The following is a 25,599-nucleotide window of genomic DNA, read 5'->3' on the forward strand; positions in this document are numbered from 1 at the left end:
CTCAATTTCCTGTTGCCTGAAAGATGCAGAACTCTCAGCTACTCCTCCAGCACCATGTCTGCCTGCATGCTACCATGCTACTATCATGATGATAATGACATGAACCTCTGAAATTGTAAGTGAGCACCCTCAATTAAATGTTTTCCTTATAAGAGTTGCTGTGGTCATGATGCCTCTTCACAGCAACCGAAACCTAACTAAGACACTATCCCTTCTCCCACTGTGCTCATTAGAAGCCAGACACCGAGTTCAGCACCCTTTCAGGGCAGGGGTGTGTGCTATGCCCGCTGAGAGAAGGAGTGCAGAAAGACTTTTAAATCCATCATAGGAACCAGGATCAAGGCCATCTGGACCCTTGTGGGAGACCCAGTTTTTTATGTCCATTTAAAAAAATAGTGCGAAAGATACATATAGTAAGGGTCAACTACTTTCCTCAAGATAACAGGAATACCTGTGTGCACCCATGTGTGTGTGTGTGTTTGTGTGTGTGGTAGAACCAGGCCTAAAGGCAACCATCTCTGATCAAATGACACATAGGCTAATGCTGTAAGGGACAATACTCTGGTCACATAGCGGTAGTGGTCTGTAGGAGCCATGTGATCTCAGTGAGGGTTATGGGAGTTGAGAAGTCAGAGAAGACACATGAAGTGCCAAACTGACTATTAATTTATTTATTAATAATTACATTAACTAATTAATATAATTAACTGAACACCATGTTTAGTTAAGTCCATTTGATTTTTGTTTAGGAATAGACCATCCCACTCTACTTTTCAATCCTTGAAACATGAGCATGTATGAATTTTCCATCAAACTTCTCCATCACTTCAGTTGAAAGTCCTTAACTCTTTAAGTTATCAGTACTTAATAAGGGATAAAAAAAATCTACTTAAGTAGTAAATGGGTGTTTTCATGTGTCCCAGCCATGCATGTCTTGAAGCAAGGGCATGGAGCTCCTTCTGCCTCAGAAAGCATCATCACACCAAAGCTGGGCTATGGGCACTCATAACATTCCACATCTGTCAGCTTTATTGCCTCTGCTGCTGCAGTCATTGGAATCTTAACCAAAGGAAGGAACACAATGTTCAAAACTCATGCACACATCCATCTCCTCTGCCCTTGCACTATTTCTACCATTGAGCATGGCAGCTTCTTCAGCACAGAGAACTTTGCTGTGAGGTCCCTCGTTATTTCTATTCAACTGTAGTCTGAATAGGAAGTTGCCAGAGCTCACAGTAAGACGACCAACAAGGCAGCCAGTCTCCTCCTATGTGTTTGTTATCACCACTTCCCACCCACCCACCACATAATCCAGTCTTTATTGCCTTTCCTCAGCCACTGGTACACTGGTACACTGGTACACTACCCACCAATCCTTAAAGGTGGTGGTCGTCATCAAATGTACACACCTAGAATCATAGCAGGGAGGTATGACTGAGCTCCTCCTGAAGGAAAAAAATCATTTGTGTTGTGTCTCCCCAGAAACAGCTTTGTCACACAATATAATTGGTGCCCAACCAGGGGCATGACAGATTTGGGAAGAAGTGAGTATATCGTCCTGGCTATGGAAAGCAACATATGCAACAGAGACTGAGAAGTCCCTGTCTACTTGACACAAACTCAGGGAAGTATAGAGTTGGATGAAAAGTGACCCTGTTTCAAAATTGCCCATTTGTCCTTGGAATGCTACAACATTTTTTGCCATCCCAGAAGGGGGTTTGCTTGTCATCACATTCTCACAAGACAGGGTGCTGCAGTTTAAACCTTTCAGAATGTAGAGGTTTTGGTTGGCATTTCTTTTCTGGATTGGGAGACTTGAGATAGACTCTCTCTATAGCCCCGGCTCACCATGAACTCACCCATGTAGAACAGGCTTGCTTCAAAATCATGACAATCCTACATGCCCATAACACCTCACCCACCACATGGGGCTGGGCTGTTAATATGCATTTCCTAGAGAACTGAAAATGGTGACAATCTTTGCCTTGTGTCTGTATTAGAGTTCGAGCACATGCATGCAGGTGCCTGTGTAGGTCAGAGAGCATCTGATATCCCGAAGCTGGAGGTGCAGGTGGGTGAGCTGCTGGAAATGGATGCTGTGAATCAAACTCAGGTCCCCTGCAAGAACGGGGAAGGCTCTCTACTGCAGGAACACCTCTACAACCCAATAAAAAACACTTTCGATATTTCCTTTAGCTCAAGTCTTTTGTATTAATTTGCAAAATGGAATTATGGAGACTATCAAGAGTGTTGTTCCCTTTCTGTCACTTATTTATATCACAGATTTTGTTTCAGATGTTTGATTTTGAAATTTGTCTAGTGTAACCTCCTAACCCTCAGACATAACGTAAAATTCTGACATGGGCCAAGATGTCTGATGTCTGAATGTCTCGATTCACGATGAGCTGTATTTTGACATTTCACAAGGTGTTCCATACAAAAAAATATTTTTCATGATTAAACATGAATAGTGCAAATACTTCCTGTTAACAATGGCATCTGAGCTCTTGATAAGGGACTTACTGGATGATCATTTAAAATTTGAAGATTGGCTTAGGGTTTTCACTGGACACACAAAAAAATATTTTGCAAATGTGGCACTTTTTTTTTAAAATCAGGCAATGAAATACTAGTCCTGTTATTTTCTAACACTTAATTTGGTAAAATTTGGGGCACTGGTTGAATGTAGAGAGTGCAAACTAAGAGAAGTAATAACGGCTGGTGCGCTGGCTGCTTGGTGGCCTATAATTACCTCCATGGTGGAAAGCTAGAGTTTTAGAAGTCAGCTTTTAGGGCATAACACAGGGACAGTGATCTCCAGCAAGGGAGTCTATGTTGAGGAAGGAAACCTAACATTGGTAAGAATTCCCTGTCTCTGTTTCCTCTCTCCCTCCCTTTCTCCCTCCCTTCTTCCCTCTTTCCTTCAGTAAAAAACATCTCTCAAGTTGCACAATGAAGGAATCACTTTGGACTGGCAAAGAAATGTTAGCCAGCAAGCGAGGCTTTATATGTCTGGGCAGAGGAGAGTGGGAAAAAGTAATTACAGAAACCCAGAATTATTCAAAGACCAGGTCACAGAGGTGCTGAGATGGATGCTACAGTGGTCCAGGAGGGCACAAACATTTGAGTGGCAGGTGAGCCACTCAAGTGCTAGGTGAGCTGCTATGGAAACCATCTTTAAAATTATGCACCTGCCATTTATCAATTGTTTGGCTAGAGACAAATTCCCCCAAATTTCTCTGAAAAAAAAAAAGATTGATATTTAAGGGAGGATGATTATTTTTCAGGGCTTGGAGGGAGAAGGGCGAGAGTGAAGTTTGATAAATTGTAGGCTGGAGCATCGACCACTTTCTTTAAGTGATAGATTCTCCAGTCACTTTGTCACATATGCCAGGCAGAGCAGATAAAGTTATTTCAACACTACAATTTCTGATGGATTTTTCTCAGTGTACCCCATTTCACTGGGTCAAATGACAACTTACATGCTGTGCAATATTTTCTTTCAGCAGGTTGCTAATGGGCTAATCAAAGACAGAAATCTCTTCCAAGATAAAAAACATAATTTGTGTTAGTTTGGATATTTTAAAAGATTTATGCCCTTTTAACTGTGTATGTATTTATGTGTGGGTGTGTGTATATGAATGTAGGCGCCAGAGGTGACCAGAAGAGGGTGTTGGATACCTTGGACCTGGAGTTACAAAATATTATAAATTAATAGGCGCATTTCATTTCAAGAAGAAAAAAAAATGTAGCTACCTTTCAATTGTCTCTTCCTTTTCCAAATCTGTCCAGACTTGACGGCTTTTATACTGCTCTCTTTTCCTTAAGATAGTGGATACAGTGTTTGTTACATAAGCTTCCTGTTTTGTTTATTGAACTATGTACTTTACAGAAATAGGATAAAATTTATGTGTATGTCTTGTTATTTCTCCCCTCAAATTACGGTGTCATTAATATGCATAATCTGAGTGACTTTTGAAATAAGAGGGAAAAAATGTTTCCTTTATTTTGTTTTTGCTGAAGAGTATGTGCTCAGAACACGAAATTATACCCCTATGACATCCGCTGAGTTGGAAGAGCTCTGAATTCCTGCATTTGCTGACCTTAAGTGGTATTATTTTGGGATTTGAAAGTCTGCCAAAGTATAACTCCAGGCAAGGTAGACACTTAGGTGTATTTATGATTCTCTTTAAATATCTTCGTACATCTATCACATGTATAATAGTCATATCCGGGCACAGGACACAGTACTGCTTGTAAAAGCAGGGTTTCTGGCAATGGCTACATGGGATGTGCTACGGCCTGCACAGTAACCACACATGCTACAGTGTCAACAGTTTCCATGGAGCTATATAGGAGCCCAGAGAAGCATCCCAGTGTCTGAGCATCCCCTACAGAGTAGAAAGCCTGCTGGCTCCTGGGATAAGCCTTCAAATTGTCTGTCCCATCTCAGTTCAGAAGCTGGGGTAGTTGCTGAAACATACTAAATCTTGTTACATTTTTTATCTCCCAAATGCTCATGTGTATAATGTGTTGTGTGTGTTTAAGCATATATGTGTATATGTACATGTATTTAAGCGTACATGCATGATAACCTTTGAAAGTGCCTGAGATACAAGATCTGCTGCATCATCACTCTGCTGCACTTGAACTGCATAAACATTTTAAGACTTGATACACAGCTCATGATTCAGGAAGCCAATTTTATTTTTGTGGGGAAATTTTGGATGTGAAAGTAGAATGCTAGCTTTTCACTCTATATGTGACTCTTCAGCTAGACTCAATTTGTAGTTAAAAGTTAAATATGGCAGAATGGTTGTAAAGCATTTAAATTTATGGCCCGAGAATGCACCAATTATTTTTCCCCTTAGCTTTTCTCTTGTAAAACTCTGGGTAACATCTCTCTGACGGGCTGTCTATCTGCCAAGATATTGAGAGTGAGCATGAATGTACACCTGCTCTTAATTTCCAAAATGTGCCTTCTCAGAAGTCAGCTAGAAATTCGTTCCTGCTTGTCCAAGAGGTACACAAAAGCATCCACATGGTTAAGTACCAGCATTAATCTGGAACAGGTAGGGCAAAAATGTCCCTTTCTAATTCCCAGCCAATTCCCGCTTATATCCTGCTACCAGGATATAAGCAACGTTCACTGTGAAATCTTTCTGTCCTTTTACTGTCACATATATGTCTACACATCTTCATGTTTACCTGTTTTTAAAATAAGTCCCTGGGACACTGTTCATATATTTCTTCATTTCAGTTCTCACAGTTTCCTCCTGTGGTCACTAACATACCTGTACCTAGCTAAAAGAATTTCTTCCAAAGATGTCACAGCTTTTGATGGCATTTTATTTAGCCATTTCCCTTTTGCTCTGGCCATTTTAAAACAAATGCTAATTTTACATTTTGGGATGTTTTGTCTGCCTCTATCTGTGCTCCAAGTACATGTCTTGTGCCTGCAGAGGTCAGGGAAGGTTGTTGGGGACTCTGCAGTTGTAACTGATGGTTGTAAGCCTCCATGTGGGAACTGGGAGTCAATCCCAGGAACTCTGCAGGAGCAGTAAGCTTTTTTAACTGCTGAACCATCTTTCCAGCCCCTGATGTGGCAATATTTTAGAAATACTTTATTTTTGATTATTTGTGTATGTGTGTCTGTAGGTGCATATGGGTACAGTGCCCAAAGAGTCCATAACAGGGTGTCTTATACTGGAGCCAGAGTTAGAAGTGGATATAAGCCACTGAAATGGATGCTGGAACCTGATCTTGGGTCCTCTGCAAAAGAAGTATATACTCTTGACTGCTGAGCCATCTCTGCAGCCCCCAATGTGACGAAATTTAGCTGCTGCAAACTCTACATTTTCTTTCCCCATATTTCTCTTGTGTGGCTTTCTTTTCCATATTTTATTATATGAACTGTATTTTGATAGTTATTGATGATTTCCAAGTGTTTTCTTTTTCCTTCAAGTGACTTAAGGAAAACTCATTTAGTTCATCAGTCAAACAGCTTGACATGGTGGCTCATGCCTGTAATCACATTTGGGAGGATGAGGCAGGAAAACTATGAATGTATTTCTAGGTTAGCCTGGGCTACAAAGTGATACCTTGTCTCAAAAAACAGTTTGGAAAATCAGGTATCTCATTTCATGTTAAAGACAAAAAATGTGTTCTTCCACATGTTTCTCCCATTTTAACAGTTTTGTGATTTGAACCGAGCGCTTTTGATGGATTTTATGCTCTCCCTAGGTACATAATATCAAAACTAGTGAAAAAAAAACCTTCCTAATTCAAGTAAATCCAGATGTAAGGATAGTGAACCTTAGCCCAGGAGAGGGTGGTGTAACCTATGATAGTGGGAAAAGACCTTGCTTTCAGAGATGGAACAGGAAATTGATGGACAGTTGATGTCTCAACAGGAATCATAAGATACGGAAGACAAACAAGTAATTTTACTTTGTGCTAAGCAAATAACTGCCAATAGAATACTACAGAGAACAAAATTTTCCTTCAAGATTGACTCTGTTAGGGGCTAAGGACATAGATAGGTCAGTGGATAAAGGCTTGCAGCCCAAGACCGAGGACCTGAATTTGACCCCAGAAACACATAAATAGCTGGCCATGGTGACACATACTTCTAGTTCATGAGGCAGGTGTGCAGAGCCCCAAGCCTTGCTGGTCACTGGGTCCCAGAGTTTGTGAAGAGCAACTTTTTCATTAGCATGATTATTTAAATGTGACTACTCCATCCGTAAAGACCGTTTGCAGGCCTTTATATTTTCTGTACTTGGTGACTTTCATGTTTGGTACTTACTGCTTGTAGGAAAATTGTTGCCATCATCTGGAGTTCAGCTCAGTTTTGGTTTAGAGAAGGTTAGCATTACATACGGTTGATTTAAATAGTCAAGAGAATTTTAAACTGGAATTAGGTCCACATAAAGATTGATTTCCTCAAAGGTGATCCTTTGGGGTCTGTCACAACTCTCTTATCTTACTCCCCCCCTCCCCAGTTCCAAGTGTCCACCAAAGACCCATTTCTTATTTTCTAAATCTCTTTAGCTTCCTTTAAACATAGACAGATGCTTGGGTAAAAAGCATCACCAAATTCTGGGCTTGCATCTGAGATTCACACTTTTAAAAAGATATATTTATTTTTAAAAATTATGTGCATGTGTTTGGGTGTGTGCATGTGAGGCAGGTGCAGGTGCCTGTGGAGACCAGAAGAGGGCACCACATATCCTCTGGAGCTGAAGTTACAAAGGCTTGTGAACACCTCTGTGGACTTGAACGGATGTCCTCAGGGGAAGCAATATGCTCTCAACTGCTGAGCCATCTCTCCAGCCCCAGATTCATAATGTTTTTGTGCTATGGTAGCGGAGATCTCGAATATTTAAGTGAAAAACATCGCGTGTCCTGTTTTCCTGGTTGTTCTCGGTGGAAAGGTTAGGGTAAGATGAATTACAGCTTGCTGATGCTGCATATGTCCGCCACTGGGGATGGGACCTTCGGTGAGCTGAACTCACTGCGGAATTTTGTAGAAGGTGGAAATCTGAACTATAGACAGCTGTCCCCATTGATATTAAATACCATTTTCCTAAATACTAATATATATGCCCTGTGTTAGAAATCTACATGTACATTATGTTTCTAACTAAATTTCATAGTAAGAATAATGGACAATAATCCTCAGTGTAATGTTGAGAAATCAATGCAGACACAGATCTCCCCATAACAGACGCCAGAGCATGCAACTGAGCTTGGACTTCTTCTTTCAAGACTCCCCCACCATGTGCATTATCTAAGTCCCCCCACCTCATCTCCTCTATTCCCCTGTTTGTCAGAGGTAATTAATGATAAATTTTGAGCCCACCTCAGCAATCCAGAATAATTCTGCCCCCTCTCAAATTTCTCCACTTAATTGAATTTGCAAACCTTTAAACCTTGATGACATTTTTATGAGTTCTCTGAGTTAGTCATTACCAAATGCACAGCTAGCTTGTGTTCAAATGCCTGCTGATCTCCCAGCTGAGCTCTGCTTATGCTTTGGGTTATTTCCCCAGTTGTTGAAACTAGGCACGTTGGTCTGTTGCTTTTTTTTTTTTTTCATTACCATAACAAAATACTAAAGGCTTTTAACTTTATGGAGAGGAGACATCGATTTATTTACTATTTCTAGAGATGTAATTGCAAGTTGTTTGCTTTGGTGTGGCTATGGGGAGGTTCTCCTGGGGTATGGTAGTATGGTAGACACAATGTCAAGGGCATGAGGGAGGAGTTAAGATATCAGTGAGAGATTAAGTTCCACAAACCCTTCTGAGGCTGCTCCTCCAATGACAAATCCTCTCCCTAGGCACTGCCCTGTTAAGATCCCATCAGCTTTACAGTGTCACACTGGGGATCAAGAAGACAACATGGATCTTTGATGCACATACTTAAAACATACCCATGCCATACCATGTGCTCAAAGGAAGGTGTCCAGTGTGCACTTGGGGTTGGTCATTTTTGTCTATAGGTTCCTCCTTTTCACATTTTTAATGTTTTTAGATTCTATGTCTTCTATCCAGCACAATCTCGCACATCCAGGTTTGTTTATTGCATTCCTATGACACCCCTACACTCATCTGAAACTCCCATGCTACCAGCAAATAAGTGGTTAGTATGAGAACGATCAGAATTCTAAGCAGTTCAAAGACCCAGTAGGAACAACTCACAGATAGGTTTCTTTACTTCTATTAGGGAGCCAGTAACACTTGGCTTTTCTCTTTTTGTTTGGCATTTCCTGGGTCTACCACTTTATTAGTGGTTGAAAAAAAAAGGCATTCTATGTTATTTTTTATTTTCAGTTATGATCTGGTTATGTCTATGATTAGAGGCACATGCATTTCACTCGAACCCTCTATCTAGAGTTATGGAAGAAACTGTATCACAAAAACACAATCAGCAATGAAGAAACCAGTCTCTACTTCACCAGTGTTACTTTTCCATGTTCAGGGATGTTGTCTAACTTTGTCCCTGGAGTGCAGAGGAAAAGAGGGAAGAAAATCTCCAAGACATGCTCTTCATGGTTCTAAACATCTGCTAACATTGCAGCATGTTCACTACCCAAGTTTTCCTAAGCACATGAGACAGGGTTAGATTCATCCCACCTGGTGTGTAATGTGAGCAAAGGTAGGTAGATGGTGAGATCTCCTCTCCACTTTTCTGGCAATGACTGTGCCCATCCCATGTCCTTTTAAGAGACAGTAGAGCTGGTGAAGGAGATGGAGAACTCTTGGGAGCATCTTCCACAGCATCTCCACCTCACTGAGCTGGTTCTCCACTCAGGGTTCAGTCCCAGCAGTTATACTTGTGGGACTTCTCTGAGAAGGTTCCCTCATCTCCCTGTAGACCATTTACTGCAAATCCTCCCTTCTTCCATCTGTCACCTAATTGGTTGGTTAGGATTAATTTCAGGAGGACTGGGTCCTACATGATGCTACAGGCTGCCACATGTTAGAGAAGAGGAGCAGATGACCCTCTCCTTGAGGGACATTCCTGTGGGGTTGCTTGCCTATACAAACCCACAGGAAACACTGAGAAATCCACAGGATGATGGATGTTTGTATAAGCAGAGCCAAAATTTAGCAAGAGGAGATCAGTTGAAATTAAGGGGAAAACCCTTAGAGGCTTTGTTTAGTGAATGAGCCCAAATCCTTTCTTTGTTGGAAACACAATGCCATGAGTGCAAGCATGCTGTAGTGGAAAAGTGAGGTTTGATGCTGGCTTTAAAAAGAAGCAGAGGGAAAACAACACAAAATCAGAAGAGAGGAGTTGGGCTGATCCACTTCAGGATTTCTTGATAATATTTGGATGGAAACATGAGATCCCTACTCAGGGGAGCTTCATCAAACAATCCATTGATGCCTAAATGCGTGACTAATGGTGGCCTAAATATGTGACTAACAATGGGTGCTCCCATCACCCAAAGAACTTATTTTCTTAAACAGAAGCTCACCTGGCATAATTATTCTTCTTGCATTACTACTTGGTTATAGTAATGCTTGAACAGTCATGACAGGAAGTTGCTTTGAGCACTTCCGGATTCAGATGGGGTAACCGATTCAGCCTCTCTGCTTCACGTTACTCACCGAGGTTCCGATGACAATTTCTTCCCTGGTTGAGTAGAACATAAACTCGTAGAGCCTGTAGTGCTGGAATAAGCTGAAACACAAACAGGCATGCAAACTAGCTTGAGAGAAGAGAAAATATCTGAAGGTTTGACTTGGAGGAGACGTGATTGGCTAAGCCAGAGATGGTCCATTGGCATACAGAAACCCCTCTCCTGCATTGCAGAGTAAGCTGCCTAGGAATGCTATGAGATTCATGTTTTGCTTTCTGAGTCTGAGATACTGATAGGACAGCACAGCACAGAATTTAGGAAAGCGTCAGCAGATCTATTTGTGACACAAGATTGGGAGTTGGGGATTGTTCTGGGGTGTGTTTCCTAGTTTGAAGCATAGCTCTCCCCCCTCCCCCCAAAACAGCTACACAGTCTCACCATCAGCTGCGCTTTGCTCTAGGCCCGACTCAGTTCTGGTATGAACAGGGCTGGGTTTCTATAGCCATTATGGCACACATTGTGAAAATGTTTCAAGATTAAATCAATCTCTAAGAACACCAGAAAAATGACTTGGCAAGTTCTAAAATTTGTTTTTAAGACGTCTGACTTTCCTGCAGGATGTGTGGTCACACATCACAGGCTGACATCCCTTTAAATCGATCATTTCTTCTCACCTGAAGTGACTACAGACTACAAGAGCTCAAAGTCACAAGCACTTGCAAATAAATGTCTCTGGTAAGTTAAGAGCTTGACGATGTATCATTGTGAGTTAAAAATGTTACTGAAGGGCTGACTTGTAATATCCTGTTTGTGATAATATTTGAATTTTTCTAATTCTCCTCCTGCTGGTTGGGAAAATTAATAAACTCATAATATAGCAAAATGCCCAAGAACAACAAAAAAAGTCTTAGTGGTTTTCTTTCACTCTGGTGCCTTCTGCTATTTAAGAAAATTGATTTTAATATAACTGAGAAATTAACATTTGCAAGAATGTAGCTACAGAGCATGTGTAATAATGGTTTCTCCTGGATGCTGTAATGGATCAAAGTTTCAATTCATTTGAAATCAATGAAGAAATCCTCAGGCAGCTGGGCCTCTCTGAGTTACATTAGCAGTGGAACCTCCCTGGGAGCTCAATCCATTAAAGAGTAGTGGCTGTGTGGGCCTAGTCAAGTTCCCTTTCTTCTCCGCAGACATTGAATACTTGATTTACTCATCAACATTCACAAGACTAACTTAGCTTTTGACATTGCTTTGATCTGTTGGCTAGAAAAACACAGGAAGTTAGCCAAATCTGATAAATAACTGGAGCAAAAATAAAGTCAGCTTCCTCTATCCTTTGTATTGGTGACCTAGAGAGAGAACTGATCTGGGGGGGGGGTCTAAATATCAAAGGCCATATTTGGGAACCAGCTTGCTCTCCTAAAAATGAACTAGAAAAAACTCTTGCTTTGTCCATCTTGTGCTAGACACAGAACATAGGGTAAGACGTTTCCACTAAGAAAAGTTGTAATCTTTCAGTCTTTTGTGTCTTTGTTATATAGAGGGTTAGTTAGGGCTGTCCCATGTCTGCCAAGAGGGAACTTAAGCAATGAAAACAGCATCTATGACTCGGATATGATGGTCAAAGATGCAGTAAGGAGGTGGGGCTGGGACCAGGACCAGGACCAGAATGTATACCCAGGGGAAGATGCCTAAGGGGACACTTCCTAAGGGACAGGCCAAGTTCCTTCCTTGTCTCTCTGTACCCTCTAGCTCCTCCAGAGGGCTGATAGTGGTCTCATCTGAGAATCAAGTGACAGTTCAGCCATGGGAACACGTTTGCCATATCTTCCATTGGACTTCTGTCTGACTCAAGCTTTTAGATGATGTTGTTCAACTCTCAGGTTAGATCTTAAAGCAAGATGGAATAAAAATGGTCCAAGCTGTCTGGCCCAGTGTCACACATTGTTTGGCACGAGGTGATGATGGGACTGATTTTCTTACAGTGGAGTATGTATGGTTCTCAGGAAGAACACTCAATGAAAAAAGGGTAAACAACATTTGCATTGTAAATGTATGCAATATGTATACATACACACATATGTATACACACATATATATATATATGTTGCATACACAGATAGCTTTGTGTGTGTGTGTGTGTGTGTGTGTGTGTGTGTGTGTGTGCTTGTTTAGATTGCATAAGCAGACAACAGTAGTACCCTGCACTAATGTTGAGAAGAAAGTTAGGCTTTAATGTTTCCAGACCATAGGTATAAATGTATCATCTAGACTCAAGTGAAAGTATATGAAATGCAATTTTATTGACAAGTTAAGTTTTATATTGCTGTATGATTATTCTCTCCGAAGTGCCACATTCCATTCTAGATATTTACAAGACTTAGAATAACAATAAGAATTATGAGGCAGAAGAGATCCTGAAACCAGGGGCTCAAGAAGCCTAGAAATGACAAAATTCAGAGGTCCCACTTGGTATAAGGTTATTTAAGGAATAAGCAGTCTCAGGAGAGGGGTGAGTCACTGATAAAGCTACCTGTCACATTCTGCTGGGAGATCAAAGGATGTGACAGCCATAGGTTGTCACCTATGCTGGTTGTGGGGTGGGGGTGGTTCAGCTGTCTTTGAGTCACCCATATTCCCGGAAGTAATTCTAATTAAGCCCTTATTTCACTAAGCTGGGTATGGGCAGAATTATATGGTTGGTCTGTTTGTCTGTCCTCTGGGGGTGAAAAGGAATTTGTTCATGCTTCTCCAGGAATAGTAATGCAATGTACATGCTGTGCCATGGTTGAAAAACTTGGTCTCTTGAGGGAGAGACTGAAGCACACATACTTTTGATAGTTTAGTTATCTCTATCTTTATAAAATTTATTAATTGTTGAAATGAATATGTTGTGCAATTCCACTGCTAGTAAATTTCTATTTGTGCACACGTGAAGGATTCTGGACACTAGTGGAAAGGCTCACAATGGTTCACACAACTTCATTACCAATTCCAGATATTCTAATCACTGGTACTTTTTCTCTTGTGTAATAACTATATTTAAATGCATAGTTTCTCTCAAATCACAATGTGGAGATTTAACAGTATTACATCTGGATCTTCTGTGTTTAACTAATCATTCTAAATATTCTTTTTATTAGAAGATCTGAAATCGGGTGTGTGGAGTTGTTAAGATGTACATTGATGAACATTGCCTGGAGATTTGAGTTGAGACAGGGAAGGGAGCTTGTCCCTCCCTGTCAGGAAAGGGACATTAAGGCACATGTTGATGCTATGGTTAGCTAAGGAGCACCATTTGCTAAGGGGAACCATTTGCATTATAAACCTGGGCTTAGGGCTTAGCTCTAAAAATTCCTCTGCCTGAACAGACCAGCATGTGCAGATGAAGAGGGAAGCCAGGGCAAATATGCATGGTTGACTCCCCCTCTTCAGGGAATCTTAGACCCTAAGGGGCAGAAGGACCTCAAAGCACAGATTTTTGTGTGCTTGCTCATGCCTGTGCACCTGTGTGTGTGTGTGTGTGTGTGTGTGTGTGTGTATCTGTGCCCCCTCTGTGTGTGTATGTGTGTGTGTGCCCCCTCTCTTTGCATATATATGTGTGTGTGTCTATGTGTGTGTGTATATGTATGTGCGTGTATGTATGTGTGTGTGTATTCGTTTCTGTGTGTGTGTGTGTGTGTGTGTGTGTGAGTGCACATGCTCACTCATTGGTGGGTGGTAGAGGTGAGCAGACAGCCTCAGGTGTTGATCTTCACTTCTGCTTTTCACGTAGTTCTAGACTGTGCTCTTTCGTGTTCACTACTGCATAGTTCAGGGTGGCTGGTCCAGGAAGGCCCTTCACCCACCACCTCCTGTGTGTCTGTCCTGGACTTATGGACACACCTGGCATTTTGTAGGTTCTAAGAATCTGAACTCAGGTCCCCAGGTTTCTACTGCAGTATTTTACCTAGAAAGCCATCATCTACCCAGCCTGGGGGAATGGAGGGGTGCAGATTTCTGCCCATTTTGTCCTCTTCCCCACTGGAAGAACTTGTCTTGCTCTAAAAACTATGGAAATGTGTACCCTTTTCAGTGAGACCCACATCTTAGCAAGCACGTTTTGTGCTAGAGGAATCACAGTGTATTAAATGCTATCTTACAAAAAGTACTGTTATTGAGCCACACCAGGAATGAGGATATAAGCTTTATCATATTAAGCACACTAACATTTGTAAAGCTTCCAGACAACCAGGCTTTGTACCAAGTGAGTCCTGAACCTGTGTAGGACATCGGGTGGCCCTCTGTGTTGAAACATGTTAATGTAATGTTGGGAAACATCGAAGACACAGTTGAAAAGCAAGAGCAAAGAGACTGTGCAGGAAGACGGAGCTAGGTAGGCACATTTTCACCTACTGGTGCCCCGGGATTTGTGAAGTCTAAAAAATGTTTCTTTGGAGAGAGGCATGCCTCTCACACACACTTTGTAATGGGCTCTGTAAAGCACAGTTAGGGTAGGAGGTAGCTCGGCACTTGGAGTGCCCATCTGAGGACCAAAATTCAGGTCCCAGGACCCATTCAAATGCTGGGTAGGCATGGTGGACCACTATTGCTCCCATTGAAGACAGGGTTTCCTAGGAACAAGCTGTCTAGCAGAATACGCTGAATCAGAGGGCCCTCGGTTCAAGTGAAAGGGTCTGTCTCAATAAATGAAGTGAGGAGCAGTTGAAGAAGATACTTGGGGTCAACTTTAAGCTTCTAAACACATTTGCACCTATGTGAACCCTCATACACAAGTGTGCCCCTACATAAGCAAATACCCATGCACACTACATATACACTGCTCCCCAAAAGACAGATTTCTTGCTGTAGTGATAGTCACTGATATAACAATACTTCCACTCTGTCCACCATCATTTTCTAAGAAAGTAAGACTTCATAGCAAATTATGCTGGCCAATAGTTAAAAAAATTTAGGGATTTAATAAGTTTGATGAAGTATGTGTTTATTTTCTTTTTTCTTTTTCTTTTTTTTTTTTTTTTGCTCTGGGACTTGAACATATAACCTCATGCTTATTAGGGACAAACACCTTACTAAGGAGCTACATTCTGAATCCTTTTAAAATATACTTTTCTTTTGTGACAAGTTCTCAGTAATTTGTTAGATGGAACTTGAACTCATGCTGTAGTGCCTTAACTTCCCCTCTGCCATAAGGATTTATACCTCTTTCATTGTAAACACAAATCATATAAAATCAACTTTTAAGTGGAAATGAATGTTACTCTTTAAAATGTAAACGTGGCTGCTTGGATAGACAAACTACCTGAAATAGAGATACATTATAACTCAATTCAATTCTGTTAATAAAATATTGTTAGTTCCAGACTCAGGGAAGAATGGCAGTCCCTAGTAGTGGTTACAGGCCAGCGGAAGTCACTCAGCAATATTTACAAATGCAGGCCGAGTGGGATGAATGCTCATGTCTCACTTTCATTTGTTAGATGGAAAAGTTGAGTATTCTCTACTTCCAAATATTAATTTTGTGTTCCTGTGGGTGTGAGGGTACATCCGTGCCACCACCATGTGTCAATGAACATCTTGCAGGCGCTAGCTTATTCTTTCCTTCTACTATGGTGTTCCCAGGGATAGAACTGAGATCATTAGCGCTTGATGGCAAGCACCTTTACTCACCAAGCCATCTCTGCAGACTGACTGTTGTTTATTGAGTAGTTGTTGCTCAAATTCTATAGCCATTTGAATTTACTAAACTCTTAAGTTGTATTTAGTAGGTATTTTCTAGAAGACATGAATAAATGGAAGATAAATGAAATGAATACAAGTCCTACCTTATTTTTAAGTAATCGATGATGGCATTGGCATCTTTGACATCAAAGATGTGCAACTGCTCATTCTTCTGTGAATGGTTAGGTCCAATTTCTGCCATCACTTCCCCGAGCCACTTGATGCTGTCCTCTAAGGACATGTGCAGTGCTGAAAACAAAGCCAGAAAGCCCTTCCATTAACTCGATAGCTGTTGTGAGGGTACAGTAGTTCAAGATGTCCTAAATGTGCCAAAAATTTTCCTTCTCCATCATTTGTGGAGAGAAAATGTGAAGCTCATGTTTTTTGTTTGTTTGTTTGTTTTTACAACAAATTAATAATTAGATTTTGGATGAATTACTAGTGATTGGTCTACCATCATTACGACAATATATGTACATGGTTGGCTGGACAGACAGTTTGTTTCCAGTTTAGAAAGCAAAATCACCAATGTCTATTTAAATACCACTTTTAAATGGAAAGGAAAAATTTAAAGCAGATTTTAAGGAACAAAAGAAGGATAAATAAAAATCACAGAAAAGCTGGCCACCAGAGGTGGTAAAGAGACACAGATCAAAGGTTCAGCCACTGTGGACACCAGTGCTGAACTTGGATGGGGAAGGTCAATGAGTGGAGTCCCCAGTTTCTTGGCTATAATTGGGTGTTACCATTTGATAACTCAGCCAGAAGGTTTTTTGAGAGGAGCCAAATATATGGATATTTTCAGAGTTTCCATATTTATCTTTACATTTTATTTATTTTATGCCTCTCTCTGTATCACATGGTTTGTGTGTAGGGAAGATTAAAATTTCAGGAAGTGGGCTCTCTTCCCCTACCTGTGAGTGCCAAGGACTGAACTGGGGTCATCAGGCAACCCTTACCTGCTGGCCATCTTGCCAGCCCTTTAAATATCTATATTGGAAATAGGAGTTTGTGTATAAAATATCACCACCATTAAAGATTTCAAAGCTATATAACCTGTTTGTCAAACATTTGCCTTTGAGAGATTGTCAAACCTGCATGGAAATGACACAACTTCCTCACTGTTGACCAACAATGACCAGCTTGGTGGTTCTAGAAGATTCTCAGATAACTACATATAAACAACAACAAAACACACATGCATACAACAAAGCAACAACATTTCTCCACCACCAACTATTTCCTATGACTATTTCCTTGTCCAGCTGAAAATGAAACTTAAATATTAATAATCTCAGACTTAATTCTATGGTGTTTTTGGTAAAAAAATATAAACATCTATTGTCCTTTTTGATTGACTGATTGTGTTTGGCTTTTCTTGTGGCAGGAACAATATCATCTACAATCTCTATGCCCTCTCCCCTCCTGCTTTGAAGATTGGATGCAGACAACTGGAGTATCCAGAAAGTCTTTCCTGACACTAGTGAGTAGGCATGAACAGGGGTGGCACCAGTGGGTAGGGCAGGCACACAGAACAGAGGTGGCTGGAAGCAGAGAGTTGAATGGTCTTGGAAAAATGTATCTGGGCCAGTGTCATAGCCAGTGCCTGGCTGACGGCTTGCAGGGCAAAGCTGAAGATCTCTTAGGAAGCCATCAATAAACATCCTACTTCATGTACTAGAATGGAATGCTGTGGGATGGAGATGGAGACAAAGATGAATTATGAGACTATAGACTGATAGTTGGTTCAGCCACATCCAGAGAAGCTGAGTTAAGCACCCACCCCCTTTCTCTGGAATGCACATTTGACATGCACCCCATGTCAGAATCCCTAATATAATTTTTAGAAAGACATTACAGACAAATCCTAGCTTAAGATTTATTTTGTTCAAATTTTCTTCTATCTGTAGCAATTAGACAGAAACGGAAAGTAATTGAACCCCACTGAGTACTGCAGTGAATGTGCCTGGTGCCAGATGGAACCCTTTAAAGGGCAGTGCCCAGAAATTACCAGGGGTAATTCTTAAACAATCACACTCTCCTACAGGTCATGATTATCACATGGGTCACACAGAACTACAGGATGAGGGCCTTTTGTTTGTTGTCTCAGGTAAAACACACTCCCACTGTACATTTCTCTTTTCACAATAAACCTTAAAAGTAACCTCCACAGTGCAAGGGAATTTGGGAAGGAAAGATGAGTATGGTAAGAGCAACTCATAATAAACAGAAAAAGCAAACTCACTAATTGGAGATGCTGAGAAAAAAAGGTTATTTAGATTACTGATTTGAATTCTGGATGGAACTATGGTTCTCAAACACAGACTGCATCTGTTTATGAGACTTGCTTCTGTTGACCAATGGTTGACACTTTAGAACTGTTTTTGCAGACCTCCTTCCTTACTGGAGATAATTGCGTTGAAAATGACAGATGTTAGCCTTTCTCTTAGCTAACTGAAGTCCCAAAAGTGGAGTGACCAGACTGAGAGGTACTAAACCAAATGCAATCTGGGAAACTCAAGTGAGGAAGGGCACTCTAGATTTATAACTAGTTAGAAAACTTGGGGTGGGATCAGGTAAAGGTACTTGCTAGTTAGGTCACCAGTCTCATCCTTTTGTCTTTAAAAGAAAACTCCCGCATCCAAGATGCTGCTGCTGCTATGGCAGGCAAATAGGAAATGTACAGAAACCCCTGGACAGCTAGTCTCTGTGTGTGGTCTTTCTAGGTGATGATTCCTACACCACCTCAGTGTGTACCAGATTGTATTCCACTGTGAATGTAGTGCTTGCAAGGTGTAGCATATTTTCCATCTAGTATGCATGTATTATTTCTATTGAGAATCTGCTTCAAGCATATTCTACATGTGTTCACAGTGTGTGAAGAGTATTACACATGTTCTGTTCATAGTGTGTGGTGCTTTCTGTCTCTTTACATATGTCCCTTTACTAGTATGTACCCATTTCTGATCCTTTACATTGTGTCTTCCTAGTGTGTACCCATATCCTTTTACATATGTGTGTTTCCTTTCATGTATCCATTTCTGGCTCACTATATATGAATGGTTCTATACATGTGCTTTTCTTAGCATGCATCATTTCTCATTTGTCACATGTGCACTGATTTCTAGTGCATTATCTTTGTTGTTTGCTCTAGGTTCTGCCCCATGCCAGCTATGTCTGATGTGGCATCATCAGGATAGACCCTTGTTTGTTGATGTAGATCTCATGTCAACTTAAAGAATAAACTAAATCCCTCTGAATCCCCCCCTCTGAATAACAGCACATAAATTATTTGTTGTGGCCTATTGTTCAGGGAATGCTGACAAGAATAAAAAGTCTGAACTTGTAAAATAGACTTGATTTCTTTTTTTGAGCAATATTTTCTGCCTTCAGTGGGTACAAACCACAAAAACAAAAGCATACTCTTAAGATAAGTCTCTGAACTGTACTTTATATCTTTGAGATGATCTGGTTTGATTTGAGGTGGGCTCCCTGCAGAATGTCTTGTAGACATGCAATACAGATTTGGGGCAAGGACCAAGTCCAACACCTAGCTGTCCAAAAATGGGTGTTCTGTGGACTAGGCCACTTGATAACCATGAACCTGAGATGTGCTCTGTGGCCGGAGCTGTGGTGGAGTACAGTGTGACAACTTCATCCTTCATCTTCAGAATGCCACAGTCTCTTGGTTTAATTGCAAACAATTTAGCTCCTTGCTGTGTCAACCAGCCAAAGCTGTGCTTTTCATTCACAATCTAATTCCATGGAACGGCTGAGAGTTTTTTCGTTTGTTTGTTTGTTTTGTTTTGTTTTTCTGACCCGAGGTATACATGAGCTTGTTTGCTTTCCCCTCATTTTGCACACACACTTTCACTGTCTCTTGACTTAGCTGCTTGAAGCCTGTTAGAGGGTCAGAAGTGCAGGTATGAACTGATACTGACCATACAAAGCTCAGCTGAAGGCCACTCCGGGGGCTGGGAGGTGTGGGAAAGGTGTAAGCCGGAAATATTCGCTCATATTCGGACTGTGAAGCTCTTGTAAATGTTTACCTCCAGCTGAGAAGTTGCACAGCTTAGGATAGCCACATCAAACATCCTTTGAAACTTTAATTTTCCTATGACTGATGTATTCAAGTTTTGCTTGATATGTAGATTTTGCCTGAAAAGGCATTCTCTAGCCCCTACTGCTCACATCTAGCTTTCCACATCCCCCCCGGAAGGATTGTTTTCTTTTTATTTTATTTTTTAAATTAAGACCCATTCTTGCTGTGTGTTAGGTTCATCTTAGATTTTCAATCCCACTTCCTTCCTCAACCTTCCAGATCCCAAGTACTAGTGTTCTAATGTGTTCCTCCCTCCATGCCTGGCTTCACAGACTGTTCATCTTCCCCCACTCTGCGTTCTTCTGCTCTCTGGTATTCATACATGTGCAAGCACACCTTCCTATATCTTCCATAAACAAAAGCACACAGTTCTTCACGTTCTTTTCTTCTGCTGCTATGGAGTCTTGTCACAATATGCAGAAAGCTTTCCCATTCTCCCCTTTGCTATGTATTCTGCTTTCAAGATAAGTTAAATCATGTTTAGGTTTTACCATAGTTTCCGATATGTAGAAAATCACAAAGATGACAGCATATCCTATGGTATTTGGAGTGTGATTGGTACGGGGAATACTAATTGGAATAACTTTGGCTAATCAACAAAGACAACCTTAGTCTTATTAAGGATCTTTGAGGATTTACCATTCAGTGAGAAATGAGCTGTCCCTGTTGTATCCAGGAAACAAACCCACAGTTTTCATAAATGAAACATGATGAAGCAAGTATCTTGGCTTTCAAATATTAATTTACATGGACTACACCTTTTCCCCCACCCCTTAAAAGAACAGAGAGGGACTAGACTTACTTTGAAGATTATGCAGTAACATGTCCAGCAAAGTCATGAATTTTGAATGCTGGTAGACGGAAAAGTTCATGTCTTTGGCCCAAAAGAACCCAGACACATAGTAGTCTAACAGAATGGCATCTCTTAAGCAAGTCTGGAGATTCTTGAAATTCAGAATCACTCTCATTTTTCTGTGACAGAAAGAAAAATGTGGGCATTAAATGGGATTAAGTAGCAAACAGTTCTGAGAAGTTGTGGAAGCAACTAGTTTATTGAAAATTCTAGGATGCTTCTCACCTTATTCAATCATCTCAGTGTCCACAAGATGAAAGGGAAAGGGGGAAAGGGAGGAAGGAGAAGAATGGCAGGAGATGGATGGGAGGGTGCTCTCCTTGGCCATCTCAATTATTTTTTCTTTGTCTCCACTTCTTATACTTTCAATACCTGGTATTTTTACCTCCTAAAATTCAAAATTCAATACTCTTTTTTTTTTTTTTTTTGGTAAGAGACAGGCTAGTCATGCAGCTCAGGTGAGTCAGGAATTTGCTATGCAGCCAAAAATGACCTTGAGCTCCTGATGCCCCTGCCCCTGCCTCAGTCCCATTGCTGTCTCTGGGATTAGACACAGGCAGGCCAAGTGAGTGCTCTTCCTACCAATTCAGCCACATCTCCGGCCAAGACCTCTCTACAAATCAATCTACGGATTAAGTCTGATCCATTTCTGAGAACAGATTGTTAACATTCTGTCCTCTTTTTCTCTGCAAAGAAAACAACCTGTGCATCCTTCATTGGCTTTCTGTCCGGTGGATTTAAGTTTTTTTTCCCAACCATTTCTCCTTCCCCTGCGTATTTCTTATTACTTCTCTCCCAGAATGGGTTAAGCAGCTATTCCTTCTTGGAGCTGCTCTTAGATCTTTCTTTCTCTACATTTTCTTCTGATGTTTCTAACCTTTTTTACCCCCATCATCTCCTCCAGCTGTTATAAGTCTGTTTTGTGCTCTTCTTGCTATTGCTCCACAAGTTTAAAAAAATCTGTGGCATGACTGTATTTTCTGTATGTCCCTGTTCACATCTTTCTGACTGTGGCTTTGTTCTGTTCTATGTCCTGTCACTGTATCTTCGGGCACAGTACTCATGTGATAGTTATTTTTAAACAATGGCAGCTGCTTGCAGGAAATGAACTGGGTGTGGAGACTGCCTATGACACAAACTATTAGATGCTCTCTGGTTCATTATATCAACACTGCTAGTCACTTCCTGTGCCATGATACAAACTGGTTGGTACTTCCTGTGTCCCGATATCCAACTCATAGGCATTTCCTGTGTGGAGTTACTTTCTTCTAACATTTATTTCTGTTTTGATTAGTGAGATAAAAAAAAGTAGACTCATTTTACTGCAACATAAACAATCTATAATATAGGTATGTGTACCCCATTCCTGCATGCCCAGGTCCTATACTGCAAATGGGGGACTCATAGCACAGCATCTAGGTTTTTCTCCTCCAGGAGATGTTCAGTACCTTTCCTTTGTCCTAAACCCTGTAGCTGTGTATATAGCTCAAACTGTCTCTTGCACATCCAGATGATCTGTGATCATCGCGAGGGTCACCTTCAAAGCTCATGGTTTGGCCTTCAGCATTCTTCGGTCTTGACAATGACTGATTTGGTTTTCCTTGTTGCTTGTATGTGATTTCGTGGGATGAGTTCGAAGATGGTATGTGTGTGGTATCAAATGAGTGACAATTAATACAAGTTTAGAAGTTAAAATGTCTTTTGACATGTGTGTAACATAAGCATCTGTCTCAAATGTAGCCTTATCAGGAGAAACCACAGACTCTACATGAGGTCTGATAATTTTTAAGGAAACATTTCATCTTCCCTCCCCTTCCCACCATGGCAGACAATGCTGTCTGCCTCCAGGTATTGGCATTATAGGTAGCCGCCATGACTGCCTAGTTTTAATATGGTTGCTAGGGCTCCTATTCCAGTTAACGTGACCGCAGGGTAAGAACTTGGTCCACTGAGCCATCTCTGCAATCACCATTGTTTGCTTTTACAAAAGATTTTCTAAGAACTTTTTGTGTGATGAGAACTATTGACCCTTTATATTTGGGATGCAGTTTTACAAGCGTTCTGAAATTGTTTTATTTTTATGAGAGGGAGAAATTGGGTTATTTCCCCCTCATGCACATACTTATTTTTACCAGACTGTTCTAGAATAGTTGTTCTAGTTTATAATTATCCTGTTTGCCTTTATTTTAATTTCAAATGAATCTTGTGCTTACAGCCAGGGAGTTTTTATTTCTAATTTTTTTAGATCACAATTATTGTTGGCAGTTTTCTTGTATTGTTATGTTAGATGCATCAATGACTTCATTAATCTTTCCTGAGGTAATAGGTCAATTTTTCAATGAAATTACAGGACACCAAGTTTGTTTGTTTGTTTGAGTTCTTTATATAATCATATTCTGAACAATCCCTGCTTGAGTTTGATCCTGAAATCACACTCTTTCCATGAACCAGATTTTGATGACTGTTCCTCAGAGAGCTGCTCTCCATTTCTGACAGGGAACTGTGAGAGGCCTGCCTGCTCATTGTCCCTGGGTCATTTTATGCTGGACACAATGAAATGCTTCAGTTTCATTCCACTGAAACAGAAAAACCAAGCATGCATTACATTCATCTTTTCTGGTTCATTATGTTAGATGTGTAATCTAATGCCCTCCCATCGAGTTGCTATACTCATGCCCTGCTATGAGTTCCCTCATGTTTATCTTCTATTGTCACTGACTTTGTTTTCAGCAAAGCAGATTCCACATTAATTTCGTTCTTTATGCATAGTATCTTCTTTTAGCTCCAAGAGTTCCTTGATGTATAGATCTTATCAGCTCTGTAATCTCTTGGTTTGCAGAATTGATCCAGCCTTTAATCATGAGCTTTTGGTTAACGTTTCTGTCACTTCTGTTGACTTTTCTTTAAACTTTTTCTTCATCTGCCATCTGCATTCGGTGTATTCTTAAGTAAATATTTGACTTCAGTACCGGTACATGTTCTTTTGTTTTGTTTTGTTTTGTGTTTTTTTAAGTGCTTGTATTTGAATGAATTCAACAACGTTTTCAAGCATATTTTGGTGATCACTCCCTGACCTCCCTCCACCTCAGCTTTGACTCCCTCCCTCCCTCCCTCCTTCCCTCCCTCCCTCCCTTTTTCCCTCCCTCCCCCTAGTGCCAGTGGACTCTCTCCTGTGACTTGACTCTCAGGGTTTGGTATCCACAGATTCTGTTCTTCCTCCAGTCATTTCACTCCAAAGGAAGTGATACAGAAATCATTTAGAGCACTGTCCTAGTTGGAACACAGTTTCTGTGTCTTCTACTGGCTGGTTTGGTCATAGAGGAGGATGGAATAAAACAGAGAAGGTGGGGGGAGAGCCACAGCTGTAGTGTGGGCTGATGCACACAAGGGAAAGGAACTCAGTGACCTCTCAGGACATTGTGACATGGCAAGAGATAATGGGACCTGTGCAGACCAGTTAAGCAGCTCAGAGAGTTCTGGCTGCGGAAAGTTACTAGAAGGTATTGATGGACCTGTTTTGGTGATACACAACTCAGAGCCCAGCACTTGAGAAGCTGAAGCACAGGTGTTGTTTTGAGCTTGGAGCCAGCCTGGATGACTAGAGTCAGCCTCAGCTTCCAAAGATGCAATCAAACAAAACTAAGGCTCCATGTGACTTCTGCGTTTATAAAGTTATTTTTAACTAGCCCCTGCCATTTTTAAAGATTTTAAAAAATTCTCTTTGATTTTTTTGTATGGGTGTTTTGCTCACATGTGTATCTGAGCACTATTTGTATGTCTGGTACCTGAGGGAGGCTGCAAGATGGCATCAGATCTCCTGGAACTAAAATTACAGAGGGTTGTTATCTGCCATGTGGGGGATGGAAATCCAACCCAGGTCCTCTGTGCAAACAGACCCCATGTTCTTTACTACTGAGCCATTTCTGCAGACCTGTTTTTTTGTTTGTTTGTTTTTTAAATGTAACATTAGGTAGATTTGTAAGTACTTTTGAGTTGCACATGAATAAAATATTATTGATAGCATACATTAGAAAGTCATGAAAAGAACACCAGGCATGTGAAGTCTATTTCAGAATGTATTTTGAATAATCTCTCATGTTTCTTGGGTTTGTCTGTTGGCATAGAGAAAAAAATTCATAATTGTGAAATGTAGGGAAATATGATGATTTGTTGTAATTTATTTAAGCAAGTTTATAGCTTTTCTAACTGCATGATCTGGGACTATTTTGGTCACTTTGGAGAGGATAATTAAATTATACTGTTGTCTTTTTGAACAATATATAACCATCCCTTACAATAATGCTGTTTTAAATTGAAAATGATTGCAAATACATGTAGATCATTGTTACAGAGATTATATTTAAAGACACAAGGAAATGGCTCCTAAGATAATGCTGTCCCAAAATTCGACATGCAATTCCTTGATGTGATTCTTTGACTCACTGCAGATGTCAACCTGCTTTTTTGATACAGCTGTTTTACAATCTCCTATGTTGCTAGGTTTTGTGTTGTGTTCGGTTGGGTTTCTTTGTGTCTTTATATCTGGCCAGGTAGCCATGGCTCTTCTGGATGTGCTTTGAAAGCCAGGCTGGCTGTAAACTTGGTGGCCAGCCTATGCTTCTGTCCCTGACTGTGTTGTGTGATTTTGTTCAGTCCTTCGCTGACTGCTGCAAAACTGGCTGTGATTTGTGTTTTGTTTCACAGATGCTCTTCTGATGCTTGAAAGTATTTTTTGAATTTGGATATTTAACAAGGAAGAACAGTCAACAATTGAAAAAAAATTGTGTTCTATAAAGTAGGTACATAACCATAGCATAACTTATAATG

At 40.6% G+C, this 25,599-nt stretch overlaps 1 protein-coding gene across 1 annotated transcript in view; it reads right to left on the minus strand.

Annotated features, from left to right (window-relative positions):
• Cabcoco1 (ciliary associated calcium binding coiled-coil 1) overlaps positions 1 to 25,599 on the minus strand; it is a 93,437-nt gene that overhangs the window by 58,663 nt on the left and 9,175 nt on the right. The window contains exons 3-5 of the mRNA XM_051186582.1: positions 20,722 to 20,891; positions 15,922 to 16,066; positions 10,122 to 10,194 (exon numbers count right to left, since the gene is read on the minus strand). Of these exons, the coding sequence (XP_051042539.1) occupies positions 10,122 to 10,194; positions 15,922 to 16,066; positions 20,722 to 20,891 (388 nt within the window). The remainder of the gene's footprint in view (positions 1 to 10,121; positions 10,195 to 15,921; positions 16,067 to 20,721; positions 20,892 to 25,599) is intronic.

The sequence above is a fragment of the Phodopus roborovskii genome, unplaced genomic scaffold, assembly GCF_943737965.1.
Source record: "Phodopus roborovskii unplaced genomic scaffold, PHOROB, whole genome shotgun sequence".
NCBI lineage: Eukaryota > Metazoa > Chordata > Mammalia > Rodentia > Cricetidae > Phodopus > Phodopus roborovskii.